The following is a 27399-nucleotide window of genomic DNA, read 5'->3' as shown; positions in this document are numbered from 1 at the left end:
GAGCAAGCGAGCCAGGAGGAAGCCTATAGGTGGTGGCTGTGAGTTGCTAACTTGGCTTGTTTCCATATACAGTTAAAGTATATGCCCTTATACATGCCTCGTTACCTGCCAGGCTGCTCTGCTCCCTGGCTGCATGCTCCTTCCCCGCGCTAGTTCTGGAGCTCACCAGGCATCACAGAAAACCGAGTCAATTACTGCAAAATTGAAGCAATGCAAAAGGAGGAAGCGATGTTTGTCTGCCGAGTTAACGAACTGTGTCAAATCTGTTGGCACAGCAGGCAGACGTGTGCCAGCGCTAAGGCAAAGGAGCATGTGGGGATAAGCAGCTGCACTGCAGGGCCAGAGGAGGCCCATGACTGCAGCATAGCATGAAGGCAGCAGGAGACAGTGTTTCTGCTGAGGCATCTTGGCCTCCTCCCCTATCAGAGGGCCAAGATTTGCTGGGAGCTCTAAATTACTTTTCCCTACAGAGAGGGAAGAGAAATCCACAAACTAGTGAAAAAATGGTTTAGCAAGCTGATCGCTGGAGTTCATGCTTCTAGTCTTTGCTGCCTTGGGTTTTGTGGACAAAACAAGAACTTGGGCACCAAATTGCCAAGCACCATACAGACTTCAAGGGCTGCTTATCTTTTTAGTGGCATAAGTGGATGTGTCCTGAAATTACTTCAATGGAAATTTAAGTAGTTAAAGTAACTACTGAGCCGGAGGGAGAGTTTTACATTACATATACATATACTAATTAAAACTATTTTTAAGACTCCAGCATCACAAGGCTAACAGTTACATCAGAACAAGAAAGGACTGGATGGGGTTGGTCATTATGATTTGTTCTAACGACATTGATCTTTATGCTAAACAACTATAAAAAGCGAGGTGCAGCTTGTCACCAAAGAGTTTTGGATATTTTGTTTTCAAATCAACCATCATTATCAAAGACACTCATTTTGCACCCATGGTGCATCACGGGAAGCAAAGCTTATTACATTGCTTGGCAAATTACAACTTTTGCTGTTCAGAATTACACCAGCTTGCATGCTTTCCTAATTAATTTCTTTACAGGAAGCTTTATTGTGCCAGCCGTTACAAAAACAAGCACGCTGGGCCTAAGAAAGCACAGCACCAATTCTGGCCCATGACAGAACTGCTATGTAACATCTCTGAAGTGATACACCGCTTTTCAGGGTCTGAGATTAGCGTTCATTTTCTTGAGGAAAGGAAAACCAAGACAAAAAAGCATTTCAAATAGTTAACCTTCAGCATTAAGGCCTAAGCCAAGTAAAAATGTTGTATTCATACCTGTAATCTAACTTGATATGGGTTTAAGGATTTGGGCAAGTTTTCTTCCAGCAGAAGCCAGGAGTGTTCCCCACAGTTCACCACGTAGTTTGAATAGTGGGTTACACTGCTGGGGTGCGTTACTCTGAAGCTGCATTTAAGTCCCATCTAAGATTTTGCTATACTTAGGCCATCATGTTTTAATGTTTCAGGGAAATCATTACTTATTATTTTACCTGCATTGCTACTTGCTGCATTTTTCGCTGGTCTCCATGTAACATTTGGTAGCGCAGTAGTGCACCCTTTAGTGGTACCCAGAGTCCTTAAGTTGTGTTCAGAGTTACTGCTAAATATTTCTGAAAATGAAGTAGCAAACATAGTGCAGATGCATGAAAAGCTTTACAAGTAAAGAAAGGTTTCCAGACATTTATTTCTGGAACTGTACACCAGGTATTAAAGTACAACAAATACAAAATAATGCTCAAAAAAATCAGTGTTTATGTACAAATATTAAAACCAACGCAACAATAGCGACTTCCTCTTGAACATCTGATACTAAAACATGTTCCGATTGTCACTAGATTTGTTGTTACGCACAGGGTACTTAATTTGAACTGAGAATAACTGGAATCTCTGTTTATTAGGAGGACTATAACCATTCCGACGGTATTTTACAACTGGTGTATCTTCCTTCTTCTTTCAATGAAAAATAGGAATAAAAAAAATAGTAACCTTGTCATTATTTTATAAATTACTGTATTTAGTTTCCCTGTCTGTAGACAATGTGCTTGTAATGCTAGGCAAATAGTGTCCCTGTCGGTCAGTTTATCCATTAGTTTACATTCAGAGTTGAAATACTCACTAGAGACTTTGGTTAAATTAAGTAGTATCACTATGTTCTACTTGATCTGAAGTTTTCCTATATTTTTGACCCCCAGTTTTAAAATTAAAAACAGGAAACAATTGCACAATTCACTGACCTAATTGTACACAATTTAGTATTCTTCAAACAGTATTGTACATCCTTCAAGTAAATCCAGCAGTTTGACCATGACAAGAGGAAAACCAAACATTTAAAAACCTAGCATGAGAAGATGACGTATGACTAACCAAAGTAAAAGTATTGCTATAATCACAGCACCAGTTACACTTCTAAATGAATCAGCTACCCTCTTCAGATTCCCTGTACATAAAAAGGATACATTTACCAACACTGCCATTGCCCATTATGTATTTTTTTGGTTTGTTTGTATGAAGAAAAAGTGTGGCAAAGGTCAAAGAATTCATCACAGTTTGTTATAAGAATTGTGCTTCACCATCTAAGAACCAAGGCAATGTAATTTCTTCATATGGTTGCAATTCAGTTATCTTCATGCTGACTTTCAAAACGCAATTCTTTTAATAAACAGTAACAAGTTCTCCATTTAAATGGTTAAACTGAGAGAAAAATAAGTAAGTCCAGCTTTTAAAAGAAAAGTTCAATAAATAGTTATTTTACATGGATAAAGTCATAGTGGTACAAATTTATGAATGTCACATCAAGCATGCACAAAAATGTTACTATACACAGAAGTAGTCAGAAAATATTGAAATAGATATCTAAAAAGATATGAAGAATTTACATATTTACAAAATCTTGCAAATTATTGCCTCATTTTAACAAGGAATTAAAAGTAAACGATACCAGCTAGCTAGCCAACAGGCTAAATAACATCAGCATTTAAAAACCTATTAGACTAGCCGGAATTCATTTTTCTCTCATATCATTTTCTGAATTTTGGTCAAAAGTCTTTATTAAATAACTAAAGTGTCCATTCAACTTGCTGACAACCCAAACCTTAGACAAATCTCTGTCTACATTAAGATCCCAGCAATGCATAGATAAACTGAATATATTACTGCATCAGCTAATGAGAATGGGCATGTTCATTTAAGTGCAACTGGTTTAAGCATTCAGTCATCTTTGTATAATGGTTTGGTGTTTTGTGTGTGGTTTGTTGTTTTTTTTTTTTTAACGGACCAGCCACTCACTGTAAACCCATAGATAAACTTGAATGTATAACAATGGAGGATTATGGCCAGTATTTTACAAAATTACTTAAAATGTGTTGATTCATAAACAAAAGAAACAAGGTACAAAGTTCAGCACAAAACACAGCAACAAGAAGCTGATAGCTTGGCTAAAAATGTCAGAGTACAATGCAGGGCCAAGGCTACCTGTTATTTACTGTGTACTTACTAAAGTTACATATTTCAGATGTGTAATGTAAGAACTGATTACAAAATTGCCTGTATTTTTGTCCACTGTGCTAAACTGATGTACCATAACATGGTAAATGTGCTACTGCATAAACCCTTCAAAGCAATCTTCATTACAGTGCTGTAAAGCAAACTCCATACGCTGCAGCTGAAACTCAGGATGTCAATGCAGTTCACAGTATGCATAATAAATACCCTCTTCCCTTTCAAATATTAAAGCCACTACTTTCTAATTACTCAGCATAACCTTGAAGCAACTATTACAAATAACAATGCAAACTTAATCACTTGAATAATGAAAACAAATTAGTGGCAAATAAATTTGCAATACAAACAGTGCAAAGAAAAGTATGGAGGGAAAGGGGTAATCCTATTGAAGTAAGGTTCCGATTCTCATTAAAAAACCCTGCAACTTGTATGCTGCAACATCTTACAAGCCAATACTATGCTTGATTTGACTCTCCACCAAGAATCAGAACAAATGTTAGCCAGACAAACTTCCTGGATGGCTAAATTGCACTCAATGTTCAAAATAAAAAACTTACTGAAGTTAAATAGCTGCTTTTATGGGCAACTTTTTTACTTATCCTTTCCTATTTGACCGAAGTAGTGAAGTGCCATTTTTGAGCCAATGACTTGCCAAAACAAATAAATGCAATCCACACTAAAGAAAAACTTTCAAATACATACTTCAAGGTTCTACTATTCCTATATAAACTAGATAGTCCCTCAAAAATATAACACTTTGAACTGCAGTGCTCCAAACAATTTAAGATGTCTTCCAAATGTAGACTGTTTAGTGGTAAATCCTAAGCTGTGCAGACTGTAGCTTTACACAACATCAGCTGCCTTAGGAAAGTTAAGGTACACTACTACATTACTCTTCAAAGTCGTGGACGAAACCCATTAAAATACAATATAGCCTAAAATGCATCTGTTTAAGCCAGTAAGTTTGAAGTACACAGACACCTATGGCAGCATAATTACTTCTATGTAAGGTAGCCATGGCCTATAATTCGCAACAGCATCGAAGTGTAGGTCTTCACACTTTACTCATGTCAAGTCCTTTGTGCTAGCTTCCACCAAGATGAACTTGCTGTTTTGTAAACTGAAGTGCTCTAGTTTAGTATCACATGAGAGAAGGTTCCATTTAAAAAACATCCTGTATGTTTGTGCAGTTTAAATTAAAGAAACCCATCCCTGCCTTTATAAGAAAAAAAAAATGCTACATTGAGCAGGGATCAGGATTGGTACCTGTAAACATTGTTATTCCACTGCATCCGTTACAGCAAAAGTAACTTAGACTAAAAAGCCACTCCAATCCACTCAGTACTCCTGTGCTGGTTTTGAAACGGTGGCCTCTGTCTACAGGCTTTAAAAAAAGTTGAAGCAGAGCTTAAAGCTGCACCACAGAGTTCTCTTAGTCCCAAACTCTGCCGAACATCCTATGACATTTCCACATTTATGGACTGAGAAAAGAAATTACTCTTGATAAATCAAGATATAGTTCTATACATACAAAGACATCACTGATGTCATAAAGTTCAAACTTCCAGTGAAAGACTAAGCAAACCTGATAGCTCCCATCAAGTTTACTACTACTGCATAAAGTACCCACTGTTTGTCTAGTTTTCCACAGTCATTCTGAGTGAAGGGCAGCATGTTGGTGAAGAGCATGGGTACTGATAAAACCATTTGTCTCATTTGCAGATAGACTGCTGAAGTCGGCCACTGAAACAGCCATTTTGGCACTGGTAATATGGTGTGTGTGGTTCTCAAAGTCCACACCAAGGTTATTTACAGAGACATCATTCATGAAAGATTCTGGGACAGCAATTCCCATTTTCAATCTCTTTGCAGGTCTTTCTGTCTCCTCGCTGCACATGTTTATTGGGTTTAGCTCTGAATGATAAAAGCCAGTCTCAAATAAATTAAAACAATCACTTTCACCATTGCTAGGCAAGTTAAGCAATTCTTCTGTTCCAACAGGCACATGATTAACTGGTGCTCGGGGTAAGCTGTCCATAGGAGGAAAGGCGTCATCCAGGCAGTTCACGTCTGAAGTGTGGCAGACTGTAGCTACACTGTTTGTCAATGCTGGAAAAACAGATGAACACAAAGTCAAGTGAAACAGTTGTATGTACAGTTACAACAAACAGATTTCTTTTACTCCTGATTTACCTGTCAACTCATTGGCAGTGATAGAGTTCAGAATGCTTAACTGTTGATCAGGAATGGTTTCTGTTCGACTGTTAGATGTTAAGGATGAAGAATGCACTGCTCCACCAAGGGCTTCTGCTTCATCTACCAAACGATCCATGTAGTCCCTAAAAGAATATTGCACCTATAATGTTCTATTTAACCAGAAAATAAGGCCTAAAAATGACAACGGTTTTAATTTCAGTTGCCATAGCCACTGCAGCATTACACTGTGATGACAGAAGGAAATAAAACAAACTTCCAAATTTATGATTTGCAGAAGAAAACATCTTCCAAGAACATTTTACTTACGTAACTCCTGGGTGATGGTTATATCTCTTCTTTCCAAATCTTGTTTGCTGAGCAAAGTAATCATAACGTTCTGACTTTTTCCACATGTAGTAGAAAGCCACACACTCAGCAACTGTTCTGGTTCTTACCTAAAAGAAGGCAAGAATAATTGACAAGATTAATGCAAAGACTTATGTTTTGTCTCCTCTCTCCAGTTCCCATATTCCTGCAATATTGTTTTATTGTTCTGCTATGTGAAACAAACCAATTAAATTACGAGACTTCAAAGAGATCTACAGGTTCAAGTAAGTATTATATTTGTTCTACTGCATGTGTTATTGGCTTTTTTAAAACTAGATTGAAACTGCAGATACATCTGAAGCATTTTTATATATAAATATATGTAACAATTTGTTAAACTATAAGATAGACTCTCTTTAAGATGGAGAAAGCTGAACAAATCAATGACCTAAGAGAAGTGAAACATAGAAGACTGGGTACTTGCTCCTTTTAGGAAAGTCCAGAACTGTGGAGGCTTTGACAACAGATCATCACAATAGTAAATGCTTGAACAACAAAAGAAAATTGTAATTTTGTTGAGAAGGTATAAAGGACTCAGACTCATTTTGATCTACATTAAATGTTTGCCTCTTTCCCCGAAATGGAGGTTGCTATGTGAAGTCAGACTCTTGGAGAAAAAGTCATTACTTCTACCTGTGTTACTATAAGCTATACCCACTTTTAGATGCAGAAACATTTCACATCACCATCCCACAGTTCCAGTTTCAGTTTTACAGCTAGAATATACAACTCTATCCAGACACAGTCTAGCAGTAAACCGTACTTGCGCTTAATCAAACTCACAGAAACACGAGAGGCAAACTGAAAATGCCTTGGGTGTAGTAGTGAGGCTTGGTAGTTTCAACACAAACATACCAGGCAGGGGAGGAATGAACAGATGTCCACATGCTGGTATATAAAGTCCCAGTTAACAACGCTTTGCAGTACAGTGCTAAGGAAACATCTCTTGCTGCACTTCTCCACACACTGAATCTTGTCTAGTTGACCATGATATGTATACCATGTATATGGAAGATATATCATGTAAGTGACATCGGGTTATGCTGGGTTCCAGAACTTTCCCTAAACTTTCTGGCATTTTACCTACTTGGAAAAAAACCCAGAGGACTTAGACAAATTCTGGACCATAGTAACAGATACATCAATGCATGTACTTTGTTGCATGTTGGAAAAAGTATTTTTTAATTATTTCTTTGCATCTCTGATGAATTACTGTTTATTGGTAAGGACCATTTAAAATCTGAACCACCCAAATATTATTTAGGACAGGTTAAACCAGGTATGGAGTAGGACTAGCTGACTGCTGTTGAACAGCAACCACAACTCTATGAAGTTTACCTGAAATACAAAAACACCAGACTCCTAAAGAGCAAAACCTCAAGGTGGTATCAAAGCATAAAGGAAATACACAGAAAATTTGGAAACGTCCATATTTCCAACTTTGGCTTTTTGCTTTAAGAAGCAAAAAACCCCAAAATCCCTATTCTTCAGGCACAGAGGAGTCAATCAGAAGCAATCCAGATCAAGATTAGAGCTCCTTCACTGGCCAGAAAACAGAAGACTGTTTCTGTAAAATTACACTCTCCTGGTGACAAAAGCAAGTTAAGGTGCATTTTTGCCTCCCACAGTCATGGTATGAAAATACTGTACTTCTAAGAGAGGCACAGATTTATCACTAAATTACATATAAATGCATAAATGGAAGTAATGTCAACATCGGTCAATTTCAGAGATAACACATTGATTCATCTTGCGAGACCTAGCTTTTCCAAAGACATCTGAGGTAAAATTAGCACAAAAATGCCAAGCTGGTTTTAATGTGTTGGTTCTTATTTTACTTTTCTGCACGGCTTCTGACAAATGTATTGCTTTTATAGATTTTCAGCATCATATCATCTACTAATTCTTCCATTTAACTGTAAAATACTGACCTTGTTTTTCTGTATGAGATGAAAGTCTTTTCCATAAATCAGAAGTGCATGTTCAAAGCTTCTGCATTCTTCTTCTGTCCATGCCGTCATCTCTTCTAGACAATTACAAAAGTAGCATAATGAACTTGTTTTCACTCACTAACCTTTCACAAAGAACAAAATATTTTTTGCTAATGGATGAATATCCACATGCATTCTAAAAAAACCCAATAGTTCAGTTATTTAGATCATGTTCCTTCCTCTACTGTACAGATATCCTACCTGAAATCTAACATTTTCTTTAAAAAGGCTCTTTTATAAAAGACTGTGATTTCTGAAATATTTCATCCCTATGCGCAAAGGAAACTCAAAAGGATTTGATTTATGATTTCTTAATACGTTTGTCATCAAAAAACATCACCAAGGTAATTTTTCTGAGTATTTCTTCTCACGTAGGATACAAAGAACAGTGGTTGCTGGAAAAAAGAGTGAAGGAACAACCTGTTGTGAGGGATGTCCCTGCTCTGACTGAGTGAGCAGTCAGGCATCACCGACAAGTGGGCCTGACTGACATCAGCCCTGCTGTACAAACTGTGGGAACTGCACTAGGGCTGTATCTTCTCAGAACTAGGGAGTCTAGGTCACATCTTACCTGCAGCTAACAGTACCAGCCCAAGCTGGGACTAGACAAAACTAAAACTGTTACAGCTGCACAACTGCATATACACCAAAGCGGAGGCTGACTACGAGTCAGTCACTTTACGCTATAAATATGTGTAGCCCCGCTGAGCTCACTGAGCTCTCCTGCACAGCGGCAGGCTACACGGCAGTGATCTCCCCTCAAGCAGGGAAGTGACACCTCTCAACGTTACTCTTCAGGGCTGAGACATGCCCTACCCTGCACCTGATGGCTTTAACCAGGTAAGTGACATTTGGCATTAGGCCTAAAAGTATATTGTATGTTAGCCACGTGTGTGTTATATATATATATATATATCAAGCTATTACTTAATTTTTAGAACTGTAGTAAATAGTAGTGTGTTTGACCACCACCTAGTTGTTATTGTTAAATTATTGTTAAATCACTGTTTAATTACTATGCAATTATTACTTAAAATTTAATTACCGATCATTGATTAATCATTAATAAAACCTTTTAGTTAACACCATAATGATGACTTTTCTTAATAACTCACCTGCAACAAAAATATGCATAATCAGCAGGGTGGCAGATGCAATCACTGACTAAAGGAGGCACGAGTTAACCCTTCACTGAAATTTTCAGATGATTGGGTGTGTGAAAAGCAGGATAATTGGAGTAAAATAAAAGAACAGTTGAACCTTGCAAGAGGGAAACTGGAAGATGGTTAAGGGAAAGTAGTAGCAATACACAAGATGTTGAAGAGGTATTTAGGAGTGGCAGATCAGGATAAGGAATGTGAAGAACAGGAAATAAGAATGCTGCAAGATGATGTTGAATGAAGAAAGTGACTAGAAATGCTGTTACCCCTGTGAATAGACCAACTGCTTAAACAACTGGGGGAGGAAAAAGAAAAATGCAGGAAGGCAGAAGATAAACTAGAACTCACGATGATTTGGGTCCCCAACCCTTCCCAAATCCTGTAAAAATCTGTAAGCTACTCATTCCTCCGGAAAACTGTAATGGAGATATCTGGGAGGACCCCAGTGAAGAACTTCGTGATCAAAGTGAATTAGATGAATAAGAATTTAAGGTAGCCGCTATTATTAAAACTGAGGTATGTGCTGGACCTTGGGGAGGCAACCAGAGAAAAATCATAAGACCATTCCATGGGACCAGCTTCTGCTGGCCAATCTGCACAAAAAATACAGGCAGAAGCCTGGTGAAAGCAAGACTGAGTATCTCTGGCATGTCTCCTTAACTGGAGGAGATCATTTTATGTAAGATCAATTATATTAGACCAATAAGATCATTAAGTAACTTTTTACTGCTGTTACAAAAGCAGCCTGCCTTCAGGCCACAAACAACAGAGGTGCACATGGTGATTACCCAATCTCTGCCCCTGCAGACCCCAAAGCTATGAAACCACTAATAAAGGAAGCCCCGGCTGTTTTAAAATTGTACCTCATTGCAAAAAGGGATGAAGCAAGACAAACTGTAGAACATAACGCTCAGGAGGGTCAGGATGTCTGACACCACCTCCAACCCATCCCAGCCTGGGCGGACTTCGTGTGTGGCATTGTAAATCACAGTCGAGAAATAGTGTGATCAACTGACACCAGCAGGGTAATCCCGAGCTGACGCTCACAGCAGATGGATCCAGCAAGAAACACAAACTCCCCACAATCCCTAACATTTTCCCTGATCTCATAAAACCCCTGGTGAGGTGGCAGACCCCTAGAAAAGGCAGGATGAACCGTGGAGGAAAGCCTGAGTGCTATGCATACCTTGGGCAGCCATAAAGGGCCAACGGACTGGGGCTATATTGAGTCTGATACCCGCTTTTGGAAAACATGGAATATCGGAACCCTGAACAAAGCAACCAACCATCTGCTCCTAAAGATCCCACAAATAACACTTTCAGACCTCTTACTGAGGAATTGCAAATCTCTCTTTTAAGATAAAACCTGCAGGTTCTAAAACTGAATTTTAGTTTTACACACACAACAACAAAAAAATCACTAAAAAAGAGTAAGACTTTTAAAACAAAGTACCTCAAAACTTTTTGAAGAGGTCAGTTTTGTCTCAAGTATTGTTGCTTTCCTATCTTCATTATGTCTTTGGGTCTATATGTAATTAAGAAGGGGTATTTCAGGCATCTTACATTCATAATGGTGATCCAAAAAGTTTCCGTTCAGCTGTTATTTAAAGCCAGCGGGGGGGGGGGGGGGGGGGGGGGTGCGGAAGCCACATTGTAAAACATTTCTGGAAGCAGACACTGGAACGAAGACCTTTCTGCTCCCAGATGAAGGTGATAACCATTCCACTGCAAGGGCATTTTCTTTCTCACCCCATTAATTTTTGCACTCCTTACTATAAAGTTCTCAAGCTTCAAAGAGAAGGAAAGATCCCCATGTAAAGTTAAGAAATTATCTTGGGAGTGGTGGATTTTTGTTTCTCATCTTGAGAGTAACAATGAACTTTAGATCATAGCGTAATGATTACTCTAAGACACAGGCACTGGCAGTATTATCATCCTTTGCCACTTTTAACGAGAGTATAATAAGTCCCATGTGATTTGCAGCGGGGGGAGGAGTATGAGTACTAGTCCTTAGGATAGAATTCTGGGCTCTGAACCACAAATGAACAGAGATTTTTCAATCCTGAAACAGGAATCTAAACCCTAGAGAGGCGTGGGATTTAGGATACAACCCTGCAACTGATATTCCCTTATTGTTCAGGTCTACACAGTCTCTTCTTGTACATGATCTTTCTGAAGCACTGCTCTGATAGTCCTTATTGCCCATTTCAGATTTACCTTAGGTACTTTTTGTAGCACCTGACTTGTAAACACAAGTTCCCTTTGGATCCAGTTCTGATTAGGAAATATCTGCCAGAATATCAGCTCATAGCAGGGCTCATACTCCACTTCTGCTTTATGCAATACAAATGTTAAAATACAGGACAAAAAACTATCTCTGCTAGATGATAAACTCTGATTTTCATTTAAGGGAGTAATAAAGTTAGGGACAAAAAAATTGGAAGCTCATTTTCCACTGTAAACTTGAGCAAAGCTCTCCATGCTCTACCAAAGCCCTACAGAACTATAGGGTAGAACCTGTTTAGGATTGGCACAGCACAAGGTTAGCACAGTGAGGAAGAGATCAGGGCTTATTTATATAGCTAGCGATGTTCTCCCGATCCTGGTACAAATGTCACCAGATTATATCATGACCTCAGTAAGATACTGTACTGTGGGTGAAAACTGCCTTATGGGAGCAAAACCACTGCTCTCCCTGCCCCTCATCAGGCTGTGCCATTCTTACAGCAGCAATGGAGCAAAGAAGAGGAGGTGAAAAGCCCATCCTGCAACCTTTAAACAAGTTGCAAACTTCTCTAGCAGGAATTTTCAACCGGCCAACAGTCAGATTATACCATATCTGTGCTAAAGACATCATAGAACAGGATGTGCTCATCAATCTGATTATTTCTCAACTTTTTTTTTACACAACTTTTTAAAATTCTTTTTTCTTCAAATGCACATTTCTGAAAAAACAGCTACTCTCTTACCCTGGTATGTCTTTCCATTTGAGCAGTATCTCTCAATTGCCTCTTTAACATTATGGCTGCTCTTGAGAAGTTCATACAGTGCCTATAAAACAGAAAAAGTCTTTAGAAAAAGTCAAAGTTTGCAAATATCCTGTCTAGACTTCTAAAACTAGCCTTTCAGTGAGCGTATCTAAAAATATATGAAAAAGAGGATTTATCTTTATACGTGATGAAAACTTTAGAACAACCAAAAGCGAAATGATCCAGAAGCCTAGGCAAGGTTTAATTAAGAAAACATTAAAAATTACATGTAATTATTAAAAAGCTGTATTTGTCAACAGCATAGAAATCAGAAACATCACAGATCACAATACTGCCAACACTGAAATACTCATGATTTTAAGCATGTGCTTAAAATTACAAATAAGATCCTGACCCCAATAACATCTAATGAAAAATAAAAACAGAAATTGAGTATTGCTGCCGTTGTAACACAAGGCAGAGAATCAGGACACGTTAATTAGAAAGCAACATGTCACAAATGGAACTGAATATAAACCATACTTGTTCATTGTCCCGTGTATGTATTCCTTCAGGAATTCTGCCAATCATTTTTTCATTTCCTGTTCTTAAGGAGGTTTCAAAAAGGTATTCTTTAACTTTATTTTCAGAGATCACGTCAGGTTTCCAAAGTAAATGGTCTTCATTTTCATAGGCTGTTAAAACAGCAATCCATTAACGCCAGGTGTGACATTTTTAAGGCTGTAACATTAAAAGCTATTTAACAAAGACGAAGAACAGGAATACAGAAGTAATCAAATCAAGCACCACCATGCCACTTTTATATTGCAGCGCACTTTTTCCCCCCAAAAGCCACAGTTAGGGGACAGACTCTGCAGTGTGACACGGTAAAGAGATTGAAGTTCCATGAGGATGAGATTAGAGACTGAACTTTTGAGACAAAGAGTCTTTACAGAGGAGCAGCTTGTTGACAGCTAGATGACTCAAGTCAAATTATGCAAATGTATTCATAATTTTCATATAAACTAGCAAAACCATTCAGTTATATTCAGCTGTTTTCAAAAAATAAACAATAGTTTACAGTAAGAGAGTGTAAAATATTACTTTAGTATTTCAAATACTATATGTCAAAAAAAGAGGTGGCTGATTGGTCATTTTCAACTAAAATCTGCCAAAAATTACTTAACAGAATGGTAATCTAGGTCTCAATGTGGTAATCTGTTTTTCCATTTACTAACAACTTAATGCTGTTAAGAACTTGTATGTTGCATACTTCACAAGCAATCAGGATGTATAGGCCTCCTTCACAGTACACTGACATCATGTATGTACCTCTTAAGTAGCTTATTTGAAAGACAATATTTTGTAAATATGCAAGTGTTGGACCTAACCTTTGTCAGTCTGTGCACATTTCAATTCTAGATCAAACTATAAATCCTTTATGCTGATCAACAGGTGTGATTAACAGTGCACATACTGTTTCACATACTCTCTTAGCGATACAAATTTAGGAGTTATTCAATTCAAACCCGCAAGCGTAATGGCTGTTCCAGTAGAAGAGATTAAGATTCTCAAATCTCTCACAAAACTGCAGGAAACAATATTAAGTTGAGGAATAGATTTTACCTTCTCTGAAAGTTCTGTTACAGCTTCAGAACATGGAAAGCTTTCAAACAGACATGTTACAAGTGTAAGGTTTATAGAAGAGCAGAACTGCCTTCTAGCACAATTCTGGTAGCAGGGGCTACATAGCAGAAATATAGGCCCCTCTTTGCCTTCACAAGTTCTTCAGGGAGTACAGAAGAGGCTTTCACAGAATCCCCACACCCACAGCCAGCTCCAGCCTCTCTGAGGACTGCTGACACTCAGCTTCAACTTCCTTTATCAACCAAGAGAAGACAGCACTTCCTGCTGGAGTCCATGACTGAATCTCAAGAGGAACTCCTTGGGGTCTGATCTGGGAGCTACCCCTTTGCTCTTAACCATGCCAGCAAACATGAGTCTCACTGGTTCTCTGTAGCACCAGCTCATACCAGAGAAAGCTGTCACATCAACCCCTCCCTGGTCATGCTCTGGTTATTGGCCCTTCTCTAATTCTTGGCTGAGAAGTCAAGGTGTGTAAATAGTAAAACGACTATCCAGACAAATCTGGTTTTTACTCCTCCATTTCTTACAAACCATAAGCATCATGACAGAATCTTAGAGAACTGGAGACTCCCCTAGGTCTCTCAAGCAACCAAAGAGATGTTTGCTTGCTAATGCTTCCAGCTCCACCCATAAAAAACATTCTTCTCTATTGCAAAGGATGATTCTTCAAAGAAGCAGTTGGCAGTGGTGAAAAGACTTGATATACTTCACTAGAATAATATTCCCATGAAATGTTCCAGTTTGAACACAAGTAACTTAAAGATATTGAAAATTTACAGAAAAAAAACCAGAATGCCCTTCACTTATTAACATATCCCCCAAATGGTTCCTTAATTTCACAGCAGTTCCACCCACAAGCAAATTGCTTTATTTGCTTTTTGAATTCCACAGCTATATGTGCTATACTTTTCTCACAGTGAAGGTTTCTGAAGATACCAAATAAAACTCTATCAAGTAAGGTCTTTTTCCTACTCTAGCACAACTGCAGTTTTTAACCTAAATTTACATGGAATAACATCATTTTTAAACATAAAATTTTTTAAAAGACAGCGTATCAGGACCTACATCTTCTACTCATGCAAATGGAAATTTAAAATGGTTTATTGTTTTGTTTTCCATATCCATTTGTAACCCACACTGTTGTGCTTGCCAAAAAACACGCAAGGAAAAATACTCTTTTGAAGATCTTCAATGTAAACTAAGTTACATACTCACAGACCAACTATGATACTCTGGTAAAAATATAATCTTCTTGTCCCACAGTTTGTTGGCTCCGAATATTACTTGATACTTCAGAATTAACACTGCCATCCAGCCTCTGATGTTTTCTTGAGAATGTCCTCTCAAAGTTTAAGAATCACATTTCTGAGATGTAATTATGTGGTTGTGTTACTTCAGTTTTCTAGTGCCTTTTTTTTTTTTTTTTTTAAGGTCTCTGAGACTTCAACTAAGCCACTGAATTTAACTTATAAACTTAAATAACATTTTTCCATCAACTGCTATGTATAAACCTAAAATAAAAAGTAGAACAGTCAGAATAACTTACCCTTTTCATCATCACTGTATCTGCCAAGGTAAGGTGGAATTTCAGCCTGGTACTGTGAACCAACCATTATTTCCTGAAGATGTAACAAAAACAAAAAGAGAAAGTTATTAACTTAATAATTTGTGTATGGCAGATTTAAAAATGCCATTAACCTGGCATTTGGCAGAGAATTCCAGAATTAAGGTACTATTTTAGATATGTACTATAAATCTTAATGCATTTTAACAGTAAAGTGTTTTAACCTTTTTTTTTTTAAGACGTAATTATTACCTTTCTCAAATCTTCAGATGAATTACCACTGTCTGCTTCTACATCTTCACCATCTGATTCCTTATCTCCATCACATGTAGTGTTTGCTTCAGACACAAAGAATTTTGGTTTTAGCTAGGAAGAATTTTCAGTTCAAACACAGAACTACAAGATATCCTTTACTTTGAAAGTAGCACCTGCTTTTATTCTGGGAGACTTACCACGAGTCTGTGGATCTACATTTCTATCAGAAGTCTGTTAACCTACATTTCTATCAAACTAGCATGAAGTGCTATATTTCTAAGAGTCAAAAGGAAATGAGACCATTTTTCTTCATCAATTTTCTTCAATAATGGCTTAAACCTTACAGAAAAAGCATGAGAAAACCAGAAAACTTCCAGGGCTATGACTCAGGCCGAGTTTAATCACTAAGAAAGTAAAGTTGAAGGCATGCCTTTACTACCTACTACAGCCTTCCATCAGAATTTTTAATGGGCATTCAAAACATTCCTTTAAACAAGGCTGCCTCAGCACGGAGTGAAGATGCAGCAGAGATACGAAAAACTGAATAAACAAAAGGCAGCAAAGACTGCTTATTCCTCTTTAATCTTTTTTTCTTTTCTTCCTTAGGAAGAAAGAGAAGAGCACTCGACGCAATTCAAACACAGTACTCCATAGAAAAAAAATCATATTTTAGAATTTGTTTAGTATCATTCCAAAACAATTAAAGCTATTTTGTATTCTCAAACTTCAGAAACAACATGCTCATAAACAGGGTTGCAATTTTAGCTCCATCACGACCAAACAGAATTTTCAATATCAGAGGCAATATCCAAGACTGTAAGGACTGAGGCTCTTCTGTAGTCATTACTAGAATCACCAGCCTATCTCTTTTTGTCGGCAGAAGTAGCAAACAAGTAGCTAATCTGAATGAATGAAATAACAATATGCCTGGATAATCATACGCAATTACTTTCTTCCAATTAATCCAAATTCAGTAAAATAGCCTATATTATGTATTAGACAGGTTTATCTCAAAATTTAATGTTATGTTAATACATGAGAAATGAAGAGAAGAAAGAAAAAAAAAGATGAAACTGTACACAGTACAGAGAACTGACATCTCCCTCCCTGAAATGGTGGATATTTGATTTTAACATGTCCAACCAAAAGTTCTAATAAAGAAAGCAACATTCTGACAGAAAACCTTGATAGCTGAAAATGAAGATGACTGCTCCTTAATCCTCAGTAAGATGAGGGGCTAGTCGTTTCTTCTGTAAAGCTGTCACACTTTCAGTGTCATATTCATTAACAGTTCACAAGCAATGCTCAAGTGCCAGAAAGTCTGGGGTTTGCTTAATTGAAAACAGATGTTATAATTTTCAAGGTTTTTGTATCTCCCTTTCAGTACAAATGTCTTACATTTATTACAGTCAGCAGCATGCAAAAGACTATGGTTGCTGATGACTGAGGCAGCACATCCCCTTTATCATCCCCCTTCTCCAGAGGAATGAAATCCCCCAGGAATAGCTTAAGATATTTGTCAAATTAAAACTGTGATAAAAATCCTTCACATTGCTCTAACTCTAGTACACCAATGAACAAATGAGCTGCAACAGGCAATGAGGAGCATCTCGTCGAGGCTGAATAACTGATCCAATGGTTCTCAGATCTTTCCTGTAACAGCTCCATGGGTAGCGAAATTTTGGTGATCATGGGTTTATAGGCCCCCTCCCACAAAAAAACACTTCGCTCACCCCATGAAGTTCTGTGGAAAAGTGCTGAATGTGTGGAGGGAAATAATCACAAAGAAACTGCATTCGAGTTCACATCTGCAAGGTCCACAGAGGAATCACTGGCTTAAATGCAGCAGCAAAAATTTTAGTAGAGAAACACTATTCTAAAAGAATGGGTTACATATTCATATAATTCACTAACATATGGAAAATCTTGAAGGGTGTTCCTCAATACCACGTTAATTATGAAGTTATTTTATTTGTAAAGAAATTAAATTTACTTGTGCTTTGAGCACCGTACCAAATATAAGTCTTTTAGGTAATCAGTAACACCAACCAAAGACAACATTCACATACAACAGCCCGCAAAGCAATGTTTCCTAATTCCAGGTAAAGTCAACACCACTCTGCAATTTTGATAACTGAAGCTAGAAAGTTATATATAACGCTAAGCCTTTTTGAGTACTATGATAAAATTAGGTTTCCTACATCTTAATGGCCGAGGAAAGAAGTCAGTAGCCTCATGTGAAGTAACAGATGGTGTCAAGTCATCAGCAGAGGACTGTGTTTCTTCATCATCACCTGACAAGAGGTCTTTCGCGATTTCCTCCTATATCATCAAAAATAAAAAAAAATAAACCTCAGACTGACTATTAAGTATAGACTGGTAAGTATTTAGTTTCAGCAAATTTAAGTCTCATTAATTAAAATGAATTATTTTACCATAAGTAAATTTAGCAGACCATACTCTCTAAATTAAAAAGCTAGTCTGCTCCTCTGAAACCTAAGAACAAATTTAACCATTCATTTCAGAGTTGAACACAGGGGTTTCACTTCCCCTTTGTCTTCTATTAAAATAAATGTACAAGAAGTAACTTCTGCAAGCACCAGTCTCAGATGTTCCTCCATTTCCAATGAAAAGTGCCAGTGGAAACCGCCTCAGATCTTTAGAATGATGTCATTCTCTGCATCACAGATATACTGAAGCTTTAGAAGGCTGCTACCCCTGAAACTCTGGGGGGAAATCAAATCAAAACAAAACAAAACAACACAACAGCCAGACACTTTTGTAGACTTTTGCCGAGAGGATAATTACAGAAAATAGACAACCTGTTATCTTCCCAAAACGTAAAAAAAAGATGTTTCTGTAGGTTAAAAAAAAAATTAAGAAAGAAGCAGCATACTTCCTCTACTAGCAGACATGTTTGAACCCCTCCATATATACGTTAGGAAGGGAAAGAACTGTATTAGACAATAAACTCACTACATTTTTGTAGCCTCAACACAATCGTGAATCCTAATGAGAATCAGATGTGCGGAGCCATCATTATACCCTACTTTCTGTGGAGTTTACCATTAGATCATACTCACAGAAAGTTAAAAATAAAAAAAGACGACATATACTTACTACCTACATACTTCATAATCCAAACTACTAGCCGCATATGCTTTATAGCCAAAAATCAGATTAAAATCTCAAAGGTAGCTTGCAAATCACAAAACCTGAAGTTTCAGATTTTTACATCAGCAATGCAACACATATAGTCATTGCACATAAAATAATCTCTGACTCCCTTAAGTTGAGACCTTTCCAAACTGTATGCATTTGAAAGCAACATTCCAAAGCATTCAGGAGTGCATTTTCAAGTTATTCACAAATGTTTTGATATTTGACATGTGTGCTGGAAGCCAGAGTTGTTATTTCTGCACACTGCATACAATATCAAAAAATCCCACTTCTATTAGAAAAATCCCACCTAGTCAAAGTTCTTTGGATGTGTTTTAGAAGAACTGTTAACTTATTAATTTCTCATTTGTAGTAATATAGTGCCCCTAAAGTTGCTGTGCATTTGTAAGCACTATAATTGTAACTAGAATCAGATCCTCAAATCCTCAATATCCTTGAAGAGGAATGAATTCAGAGTAATATAGATATTAACAAAGATGCATATTTTTTAACATTAAGAGATAGTGAAATATAATTTAAGGTCACCTGGATTTCTGCTTTTAAAGCATAATACAGGGGAAAATGGTTCTGACTTACTTTATCTAGAGTCATATCTGGAAGTTCATCTGCCAGTTCACTCGGAGAGCTATCTGCACTGGAACCTGCCATAACGGGAATTGTGGGTTCGTAGCCATAGAATGCCAGTAAATCTTCCAATGGCATGTTTCCTTCCTAATACATGAGGATTTACAAATGTTTCAATATATAGCCAAATACTCGTACACAGTTCAGGCTTAACAGGATAAGATACTATTTGAAGAACAAAAGTAAAAAACAAAGAAAAACTTAACTGAAAGCAGGAATCTTAATTAAAGATTTAAAATATTTTCAAGTACGGGACTGAAATAATTCATAGCCATCTCTCTTGGCATATAGTGAAGTCCAATCAAGTTACTGGAGAAAACTGTCTACTGGATAAAACTAAACAGTAATTATTTAAAATTTGCTCCTTAGCTGATTCATAGTGTAGAGCATGATTTGCCTATATCTCTTGAAGGCAGAAGATAGCCTAGAAACACTAAAAACTCCCCTACAAGAGAAAAATGCAGAAAAACTTTTAAGACTTTAGTCCTACATAGTTACAGCTGCGAGCATACAAAAAACCCAAAAAAGTAAACCAGTACAGCAACTTTTAAGCCCTCCTTTCCATCTCCCGCACAACATATTTTATAATGACAGTTGGCAAGGTAATAGGTGAAAGACAGCTGATGTTACAGAAGGCAAAAATCAACAGAAAAGATTTATAACTTCTTTTTATCCAACAGCTTCTGATCAAGTGATTTTAGTAGGTAACATCATACTTACATCTTAACACAATTAATCAAGCAATAAACAGTGGAGATTTTTTTAGTTACCTGACTGAAGCCATCAAAATATTAAAATATTTTCCAATATTTATACCTTTAAAATTGTATTACCTTTAAAAAGTTATTGTTGAACTCATAACACTGATTAAATTACTTGTTTTCTTTAGGCACCTAAGGTCTTAGTCCTGCAAAGACTTTTCACAATGGGTAAACGTAAACTCATGTCCAAGTCTTTCCAGGATCGGGACCTAAAGTAATAAAGTGTTTAAAACAAGTGGCTCACAGTTCTTCCTTCTATTATAGAAGCAATAAGATAATTTTCTGGAGTAACAGCTCCATTTTAACCACCAGACCTGGCAAGCTGCTTTGCTATTGTAATTGCAAGTTCACAATCAGCAAAAATGTAGTTGTAAGGGTAGCAGGACATTAAAAAAAAAAAATCAGGAGTATAAACACTGTCAACTCCACATTTAGAAAATTTGTTTTTAGATGGACTACAAAAACACATCTCATACTTGATGCTAAAAAAATGCACTTTCCTGGACTTCTGTTGACCCAAATCTGCAGTTATGCTGAGTGTTGTAAGTGGGTCACCAAACAGCAATGCAAGCAGCATCAATTTGTGGGTGTTCAGCATTCAGCAGGCATTTAAAATGGGTGATGCCCTACCACAGACGAACAAGAGGTGTAAATAGGAAAAAACATGTCATTAAAGAGTGTAAAATGGAATAGGAAAAGCCAAGGAGTACGCTGGCCATTTTGCACATCCACTGAATGCCAAACTGATGAAACTAAGACCTAGAGCTACCATTTACATAGCAAGTGAACATGATCCATCATGCCTAAAACAGGACTGTTTGTTTGCATGTTGGAGAAGCAAAACCTGACCAACAGAATGAAATACAGCTTGCTGCCACATAACAGTGTGCAAAATGTGCGGTTTCAACTTATATCTGACTTATAAAACTTAGAAGTGGTGATATTAGATGATAGGACTTGAAAATCTGCTTCAGTGATTTCTCTACCAAAGTGAAAGGACTACTAAATGAAAAGGAGTATGAACTTAACATAACACTAATATCTTTGGGAAGCTAGGTTCAGCCTTTTTGTGAGGATGCACTGCTACATCCTAGCCAAACCTGATTTTATTTTCTTTTTTCAAACAAGCTGCAAAGGTATATTGCAGGAAACTACATTATACAATACAAACTGAAGAACAGGTTGAGCATTCTTTTCACTAAAAATATTAAAACATGTACGGACATTTACGAGAAAGCAAGTCACTCCTACCTTCTCTAAATCTTCAATTTCAGAGTTGAAATTTTTGCTTTCTTCCATCATTTCCTCTTCTTCGAGAGTTCGCTCATCATCATAATCATGTACCAGCATTTCAGCAGATGGGTCGAAGTCATGATCCTCAGATGATAAAGAGCCAACTATCAAAAAAACCTAATTTGAGTCTTTTTTTTATACTCACATATGAAATCACATCACAATAAAAAAACATGTTGCATGAGTTCTTTTACATACAGGGTCAGAACTCTCTATGCAATAATTGGAACAAATTCCTAACTCCTTGACAAATTCCACTGTTTCAGCTCGACTTCCCTTTTCTTATCTCTAAGTAACAGCTGCAGTTTTCTCTCTTGAGTACAGAGTACTTGGGAGAAATACCTAAACTACTAACACAAAGTTTCAGAAAGTATAATCTCAAATTCGTGTTTTATTGAATAAAATTGTTCAAAACATCCTTGAAATAATAAAGGTAAAAAAGCACACAAGATTTCAGATGATGCAAGACTGATTTATAGCCTGATTCTATTTATGTGATTTATATGCCAGTTTTTCACTGGTAAACAGCTAACTTAGGTTATGAATCAGCTTCATACTAACAGCAAAATAAACAATGAGACTTGCTTCAGATTAGTTTAGCCTCACAGATGGACCTTTTATTAAAACTGATTTAATACTTAGCATTTGATACAGAAAGGATGAATAAGCATAGCAGAGTTTCAAGAAATATTGAAGAAAATATACTGGAAATAACAAAATACTTCTAATGGGCCATATTAATTAACAAGCCACTGTGACAGCTCTGTGGTCCACCAGCCACTTTTTCATTACTCAAGAGGATACTCATAAGTCATCAAAAAAGCACTGTTATTAAGTGCATTTTGTCATGTTAGAAAGGTTATAATTAGATTGAACAAGTTTTAAAAATGCAAATATTCTGCACCACAAAGTCAGCGCTCTACAATGAAAATCACTGAATTACAGGGTTGTTCTTCAGTATTCACTTTCTTTAGGCTTTCAGGATGCAAAAAAGAAAGAGATTAGGATATCTCTCTCACTTCTGGTTCCCTCTTCTAGTTCTTACATACTAGTGCTCTGTTGTAATCCTTGGCTTACAAGCAACAAAGAAATGATTTGTCAAGAACTATTTCCATGTAAGAACTTCTTCAGAAGTTCTGAAGGAATTACCTACAAATTTTCAATCCCCTTAAAAAAAAAAAAAAAGCAGTAGCTCTCTTTTAAGTGCTTCCAGCCTTGAAAGAGACAGCTATTTGTATTAACCCTTCTGAGTCTTAAGAGTATCTAAATATTTTTCAGCAATTATGCTGTGTTCATGTCTGTTTAGCTCACTTAATATTGTGAAAGTTAACAATATACTGTAGAGAAACATTCAGGCGAAAACTGCTTTTTATTCACATGCTATTCACATTATGGTCACACAGAACTTTCAGTATAGCTGATAATGCTACTCCAGTTACAATAATGATATTACGTGTTGAATTTTCCTGCTGTTGACCATCACATCCTGATCCAGTTTTAAGGGAGTGTCAACTGTCCTGATCTAGTAAATATTTATACATGTGTCTCTGAGCGTGCTCAAGATTAGTACTTCTGATTGCTGTTCTAAGTCAGAGTAACCCAAGTGGAAGTTCTATTCCACTCACAGACTTTAGATAAAAGCAGCTCTGAATGCTTAATATCCCATTTAAAATATTTTAAACCCCATTCAAAAGTAGAAGCTCAATAAATCTCGTAACAGTAGTTAAAAAAGGATGACAAACAGCCAATGCAGAAGGCAGTCACAGAGAAGCAAATACATTCCCCAAATACTTCTTCAAGAGTACCCCTGCTGATGTTAACTATGCTTGCTTGTGTAAAGTGTTCCAGAGAACCTTAACAGCAGTTCAAGCCTTAAAAACTAGCTATCATTACAATTTTAAACATCTGCTCTTACTACGAGTAAGTAAAAAATTTACACAAGCCTGCAGTTATCAGCAACAAGAGAAGCAGTCTCTCTCCAGGCTACATGGCTTTAGTGAGATGCTGACTTAAAAGTGCTACAAAACTTTGTTTTCATTTTGGGTTCTGAGCAGCCAATTACTAACTACAACTTGAGTTAAGGGAAGGACTCCACGGCGCACATCTCCTTCTCTTAAAAATCTGGCAGGTGGTTAATTGCATGAACATGAAGCGTATGGAAAGCTACAAGGGGGATAAAATTGGGAAGGAGCAGGAAGGAGAGAGTGGCGTGTGGGCAGCAGGCCGGGTGCCGGAGGAGGTGGGCGAAGACAAACCTGGGCTCGAACTCCCAAAGGATGCCTGTAGGAAGAAGACATAGCGAGATGAGAGCGGGCTCCCCCAGACCCAGCAGCAAGCAGGGCGTTTCATTACATGCTGCGCCCCCCCCTCGCCCGCGGGACTGCCCCACTCCCCGCCGGCCCGCCCTGCCGCCTCGCTCACTCTCTCCCACCCCTCCTTCCCTCGGTCGCTCCCTGCCTGCCCCTCTCATTCCCGCCTCCTCCCCCGGCAAAAGCCCCCCAGCACAAACCCCCCCAACACACGCGCCCGCCCCGGCCGGTGCTCCCACTGCCTCCGGTCCCAGCCGCGACCCGGCGGGACATGACAGGGGCTGGCAGCGGCGGAGGCAGCCAGACCGGCCGCCGCCTCTTACCCGCTCCCAGCCCGGGGCTCACTCCTCCTCCCTCCCGCCGAGCGTTTCTCCACCGCCCGCGCTGCCGTGGCGCCGCCGGCCTGTCCGGTCCCGTTCTGGGGCCCGGCGCGGCGGCCGCGCCCCCCTCCGCGGCCTGTCGGCCTCCCGCGGGCTGCGAACCCGGCACCCGCGCTGCGCGGCGCCCGCCCTGCGGCCTAGTCGCGCAGACGCCCGCTGCCCCGGTGCCGGCGGCTCCGCCGGCCGCCCCGCCGCCCCGCGGGCCCCTCCGCCCCGCCCCGCGGCGCCAGGCCGCCCCGGGGTCGCCTTACGGGGGTGTCGCGGCCGGCGCGCGGGGGCCTGTCGGCGGCGGGGCCCCACGGGAAGCCGGCCGAACCCCGGCGCCCCGGCCCGCTTTCCCCGCTCACCTCCGCCATATTGGGACGATCGGGCTGAGGAACGGCGCTGCGCCGAGTGCCCGGATGGGGCCGCTAAGCCAATGGCAGCCGCCGAGCCCCAGCCGGAGCCGGCCGGGAGGGAGCGGAGGGGCCGGCGGTACCGGGCTGGGGCGGAGGAGGCGGCGCCGGGGCAGGGGCAGCGCCGGGACCCCACCTCCGCCGCTGCCGCCGCCGCCGCCGCCGCCGCCACCACCCGCCCCGGCCAGCGAGGGCGCTCTGCCTGCCGCGCCCCGGCTCTGCCCCGCCCGGAGAGGGCGCTAGGCGCCCGCCGCTCCGCACCCGCCCCGCCCGGGGAAGCCGGGGGTGGGAGGGGCCGCCAGCAGCGGTGTAGCCATCGTCGTGGTGCCCCGGGACCGGCTCGAGCCCGGGTGGCCCGGACGCCCCCCGCCGAGGCCGGGCCGGGGCCGCCGTGCCCGGCTACACCGCCTGCGCCGCGCTCGCCGCCGGGCCCCGTCCCGGCCGCTGGTGCGGAGGAGGGCCGGCGGGCAACACCCGAAATCTTGGGGCGGGAAACAAGCCTTCAAACAAGCCTTCAAACCTCCCTGCTGCTGGCCGCCTGCTGCGGCTTAAACAGAGACTGCGAAATTTGCTTTGCAGTGGGGTTTTATACCTAAAACTTGAGGCATTTTGCGTGCAAGTAGTATCTATTCCATTTTTGGCCCGGCACACGTGAAGTGGGAATCGGCCCACTTTCAGCTTGATTTCTTCATCCCAGGATATACAGGTGCATGCTTTTCATTTTGGAGTCGCATGTTTTCTGCTTCAGGCCAAAACAGCATCTGCCATACTTGCTATATCAAATATTGCTCTGCTGGAGGAGTGGTGTGCATCACAGCAACACTTGGGTGCCATAGTGCCCCGGACTGTACCTACCCAGCGAATGAACCTGGGAGGCTCAAGGCTGTACGTATCCCAAAGTGAACGTCTTCTTTGGATGCATCCTAAGCTGGGTTTGCAGGCTGCATAGAGGTCCCAAGTCCCAAGCTAGGTACTTAAGCAGTGGAGCTCTATACTGTTTAATTTATTCTGCTGGGGCCTGTGGCTCTGAGAAACAGAGTAAGTTTTGTCACGTGCTGCACTGCTCAGTCCAGTCTAATTCCAGTATATAAACTGTGTACCTCCAAACTACACAGCAGCCTAAGATGTGGACATACCTGCTCTTGATGTAGCTGGGATAAGGTGTTGACTATGTAAAAATCCCAAGACTTTGCTGAAGTGCATTCTTTAGCAAAGTTGTTGTGGTCACAAGCAGTTCCAGCAGTACCTCATCCTCTGATCCCTGACCCGTCTTTGCCTTTTTCCAAAGTTGTATATACAGATTAGACAGTTACCTGGTAAAAATGATCAACAACAGACAGGCTATGTAAGAGCACACTGCATATACTAAAAAGAAGGAATATTTAATCCTTTCCACATTTGACTGCTCTGGCATGCCACTAGAACCCCCTAATTCTCCTTAGCCTTTCTCAGTTTCATTCCTCTGGATACACCACACCCAGTTCCTATCCCTCTTCCGTTGAAGCCTCAGCTCGGGTAAGGCAAAATAGCTTCTCATGAACACAGAATGTGTAACACCTGCACAGACCTGTTCATCTTATCAAGAAAATAGCACAGAAAGTGCAGCAGGAAGAATCCCCAGTTTAGGGAAGTACATATTTGCTGTTTGCTGCTATGTACATTTTCTTAATAGCAATTCTCTCCGATTTGGATGCAATTAGCTATTTCCTAACTTCTGAAGTGGTTTACTTCACAGTCTTTCAACTGTTTAACATGATTAAGCTTTTAAATCGTGTGCAATTCTACAGAAAAATTTCCTGTTGTTCATTTGCCACTTAAAATCTCTTATCAGATTTAGAACAGAGGTTTTTGTATTATAATTCAGACCACTCTGATAGAATCATATGAACACATAGCTCTACCACAGCAGGTCATGAGGGGTGTTGCAGAGCTGTCATATAAGTTGCAGCAAGAATTCTGGAAAAACTAGTGCTCAGAGTTGTGTACAGGGGACTGCAAGTCAGTGGAAAAAAAAAATGAAACTTGACAGATTCTAAAGCGTAACAGTGAAAAATCCAAGAATTTTCTTTGCCTGTCCTTCCCTGAGATTCAGTTTTGCACTTGGAATTTGCAGCTATACAAAAAAGCTTACAAATATTTGCAGACACCAATACCTACAAAAAGAATGATGGTGAAAATCTGGATCTCCAAGATTTGAAAAGGGCTGCTATGGTCCTGTATCTGAGTGGGAGCTGGATTTTGACAGCAATATCTATAGTGCATTTATGTTCTATGCTCTTACAACGTGTTTTACCTCCCAGTGGTTTTCACTGAGTACAGATCAAGATAAAGAGTAAGGGTGGTAAAGTTACTGGGGTAAGCTCATTTGAAGGAGATGGAAGGGAACAAGAATGTGGTTACACCACCTCTTCCTCATTTACCATTTTTCTCCAGAAATGGGTGAGAGCATAGTATGTTCCTAAAGTGTAATTTGGAAACCAGACTACCATGAGCTTTTCTGGAGTGTGGTATGGAGACTGGTATAGAGCTTCCACCGGAGCCCAGGGCTTTCATGGGTGTGCTTCTGCTGTCTGCCTCGCCTCCCTGAGCAGAAAGGCAATGTGAGGTTGCCCTTTCCATCTTAGAGGAACTCAGAATTAGTGATGGCTGAACCAAATATATGTATGTCATATATACAGTGAATCAAATAGTTACATCAATGCAAATGCAGTTTTCCATAGCTGCAGGGCATACGAGATGGTGTGCAATTCTATATTTCAAGTTGTC

General features: G+C 39.7%; 1 protein-coding gene across 6 annotated transcripts; it reads right to left on the bottom strand.

Annotated features, from left to right (window-relative positions):
* Positions 1-1685: 1685 nt before the first annotated feature.
* On the bottom strand, positions 1686-24797 carry MIER3 (MIER family member 3). 6 transcript variants are annotated; one of them, XM_075078366.1, is made up of 13 exons: positions 24586-24797; positions 23805-23829; positions 21508-21653; positions 19448-19582; positions 17893-18013; positions 15689-15774; positions 15419-15491; positions 12769-12920; positions 12226-12307; positions 8037-8128; positions 6046-6173; positions 5716-5861; positions 1686-5631 (listed from the first exon to the last, which is right to left on the bottom strand). In XM_075078366.1, the coding sequence occupies exons 1-13, from the start codon at positions 24592-24594 to the stop codon at positions 5174-5176; spliced, it is 1653 nt and encodes a 550-aa protein (XP_074934467.1). In that variant the 5' UTR covers positions 24595-24797; the 3' UTR covers positions 1686-5173. The 6 variants fall into 6 exon arrangements, with proteins under 6 accessions (XP_074934467.1, XP_074934466.1, XP_074934468.1 ...); XM_075078365.1 differs by having other exon boundaries at positions 8037-8131; positions 24586-24719; XM_075078367.1 differs by lacking the exon at positions 24586-24797 and adding an exon at positions 24182-24305 and having other exon boundaries at positions 8037-8131.
* Between the last annotated feature and the right edge of the window lie 2602 nt (positions 24798-27399).

The sequence above is a fragment of the Phalacrocorax aristotelis genome, chromosome Z (genome assembly GCF_949628215.1).
Source record: "Phalacrocorax aristotelis chromosome Z, bGulAri2.1, whole genome shotgun sequence".
NCBI classification, from domain to species: domain Eukaryota; kingdom Metazoa; phylum Chordata; class Aves; order Suliformes; family Phalacrocoracidae; genus Phalacrocorax; species Phalacrocorax aristotelis.
This window is presented reverse-complemented; position numbering and strand designations above follow the sequence as displayed.

What these genes read in the sequence shown, in the direction of transcription:
- MIER3 (XM_075078365.1), bottom strand. An exon ending in CTTTGGGAGTTCGAGCCCAG is followed by an intron (nt 21,654 to 23,804) that starts GTTTGTCTTCGC and finishes TTTTTTTGATAG; the next exon opens with TTGGCTCTTTATCATCTGAG. An exon ending in CATCTGAAGATTTGAGAAAG is followed by an intron (nt 15,492 to 15,688) that starts GTAATAATTACG and finishes TTACATCTTCAG; the next exon opens with GAAATAATGGTTGGTTCACA.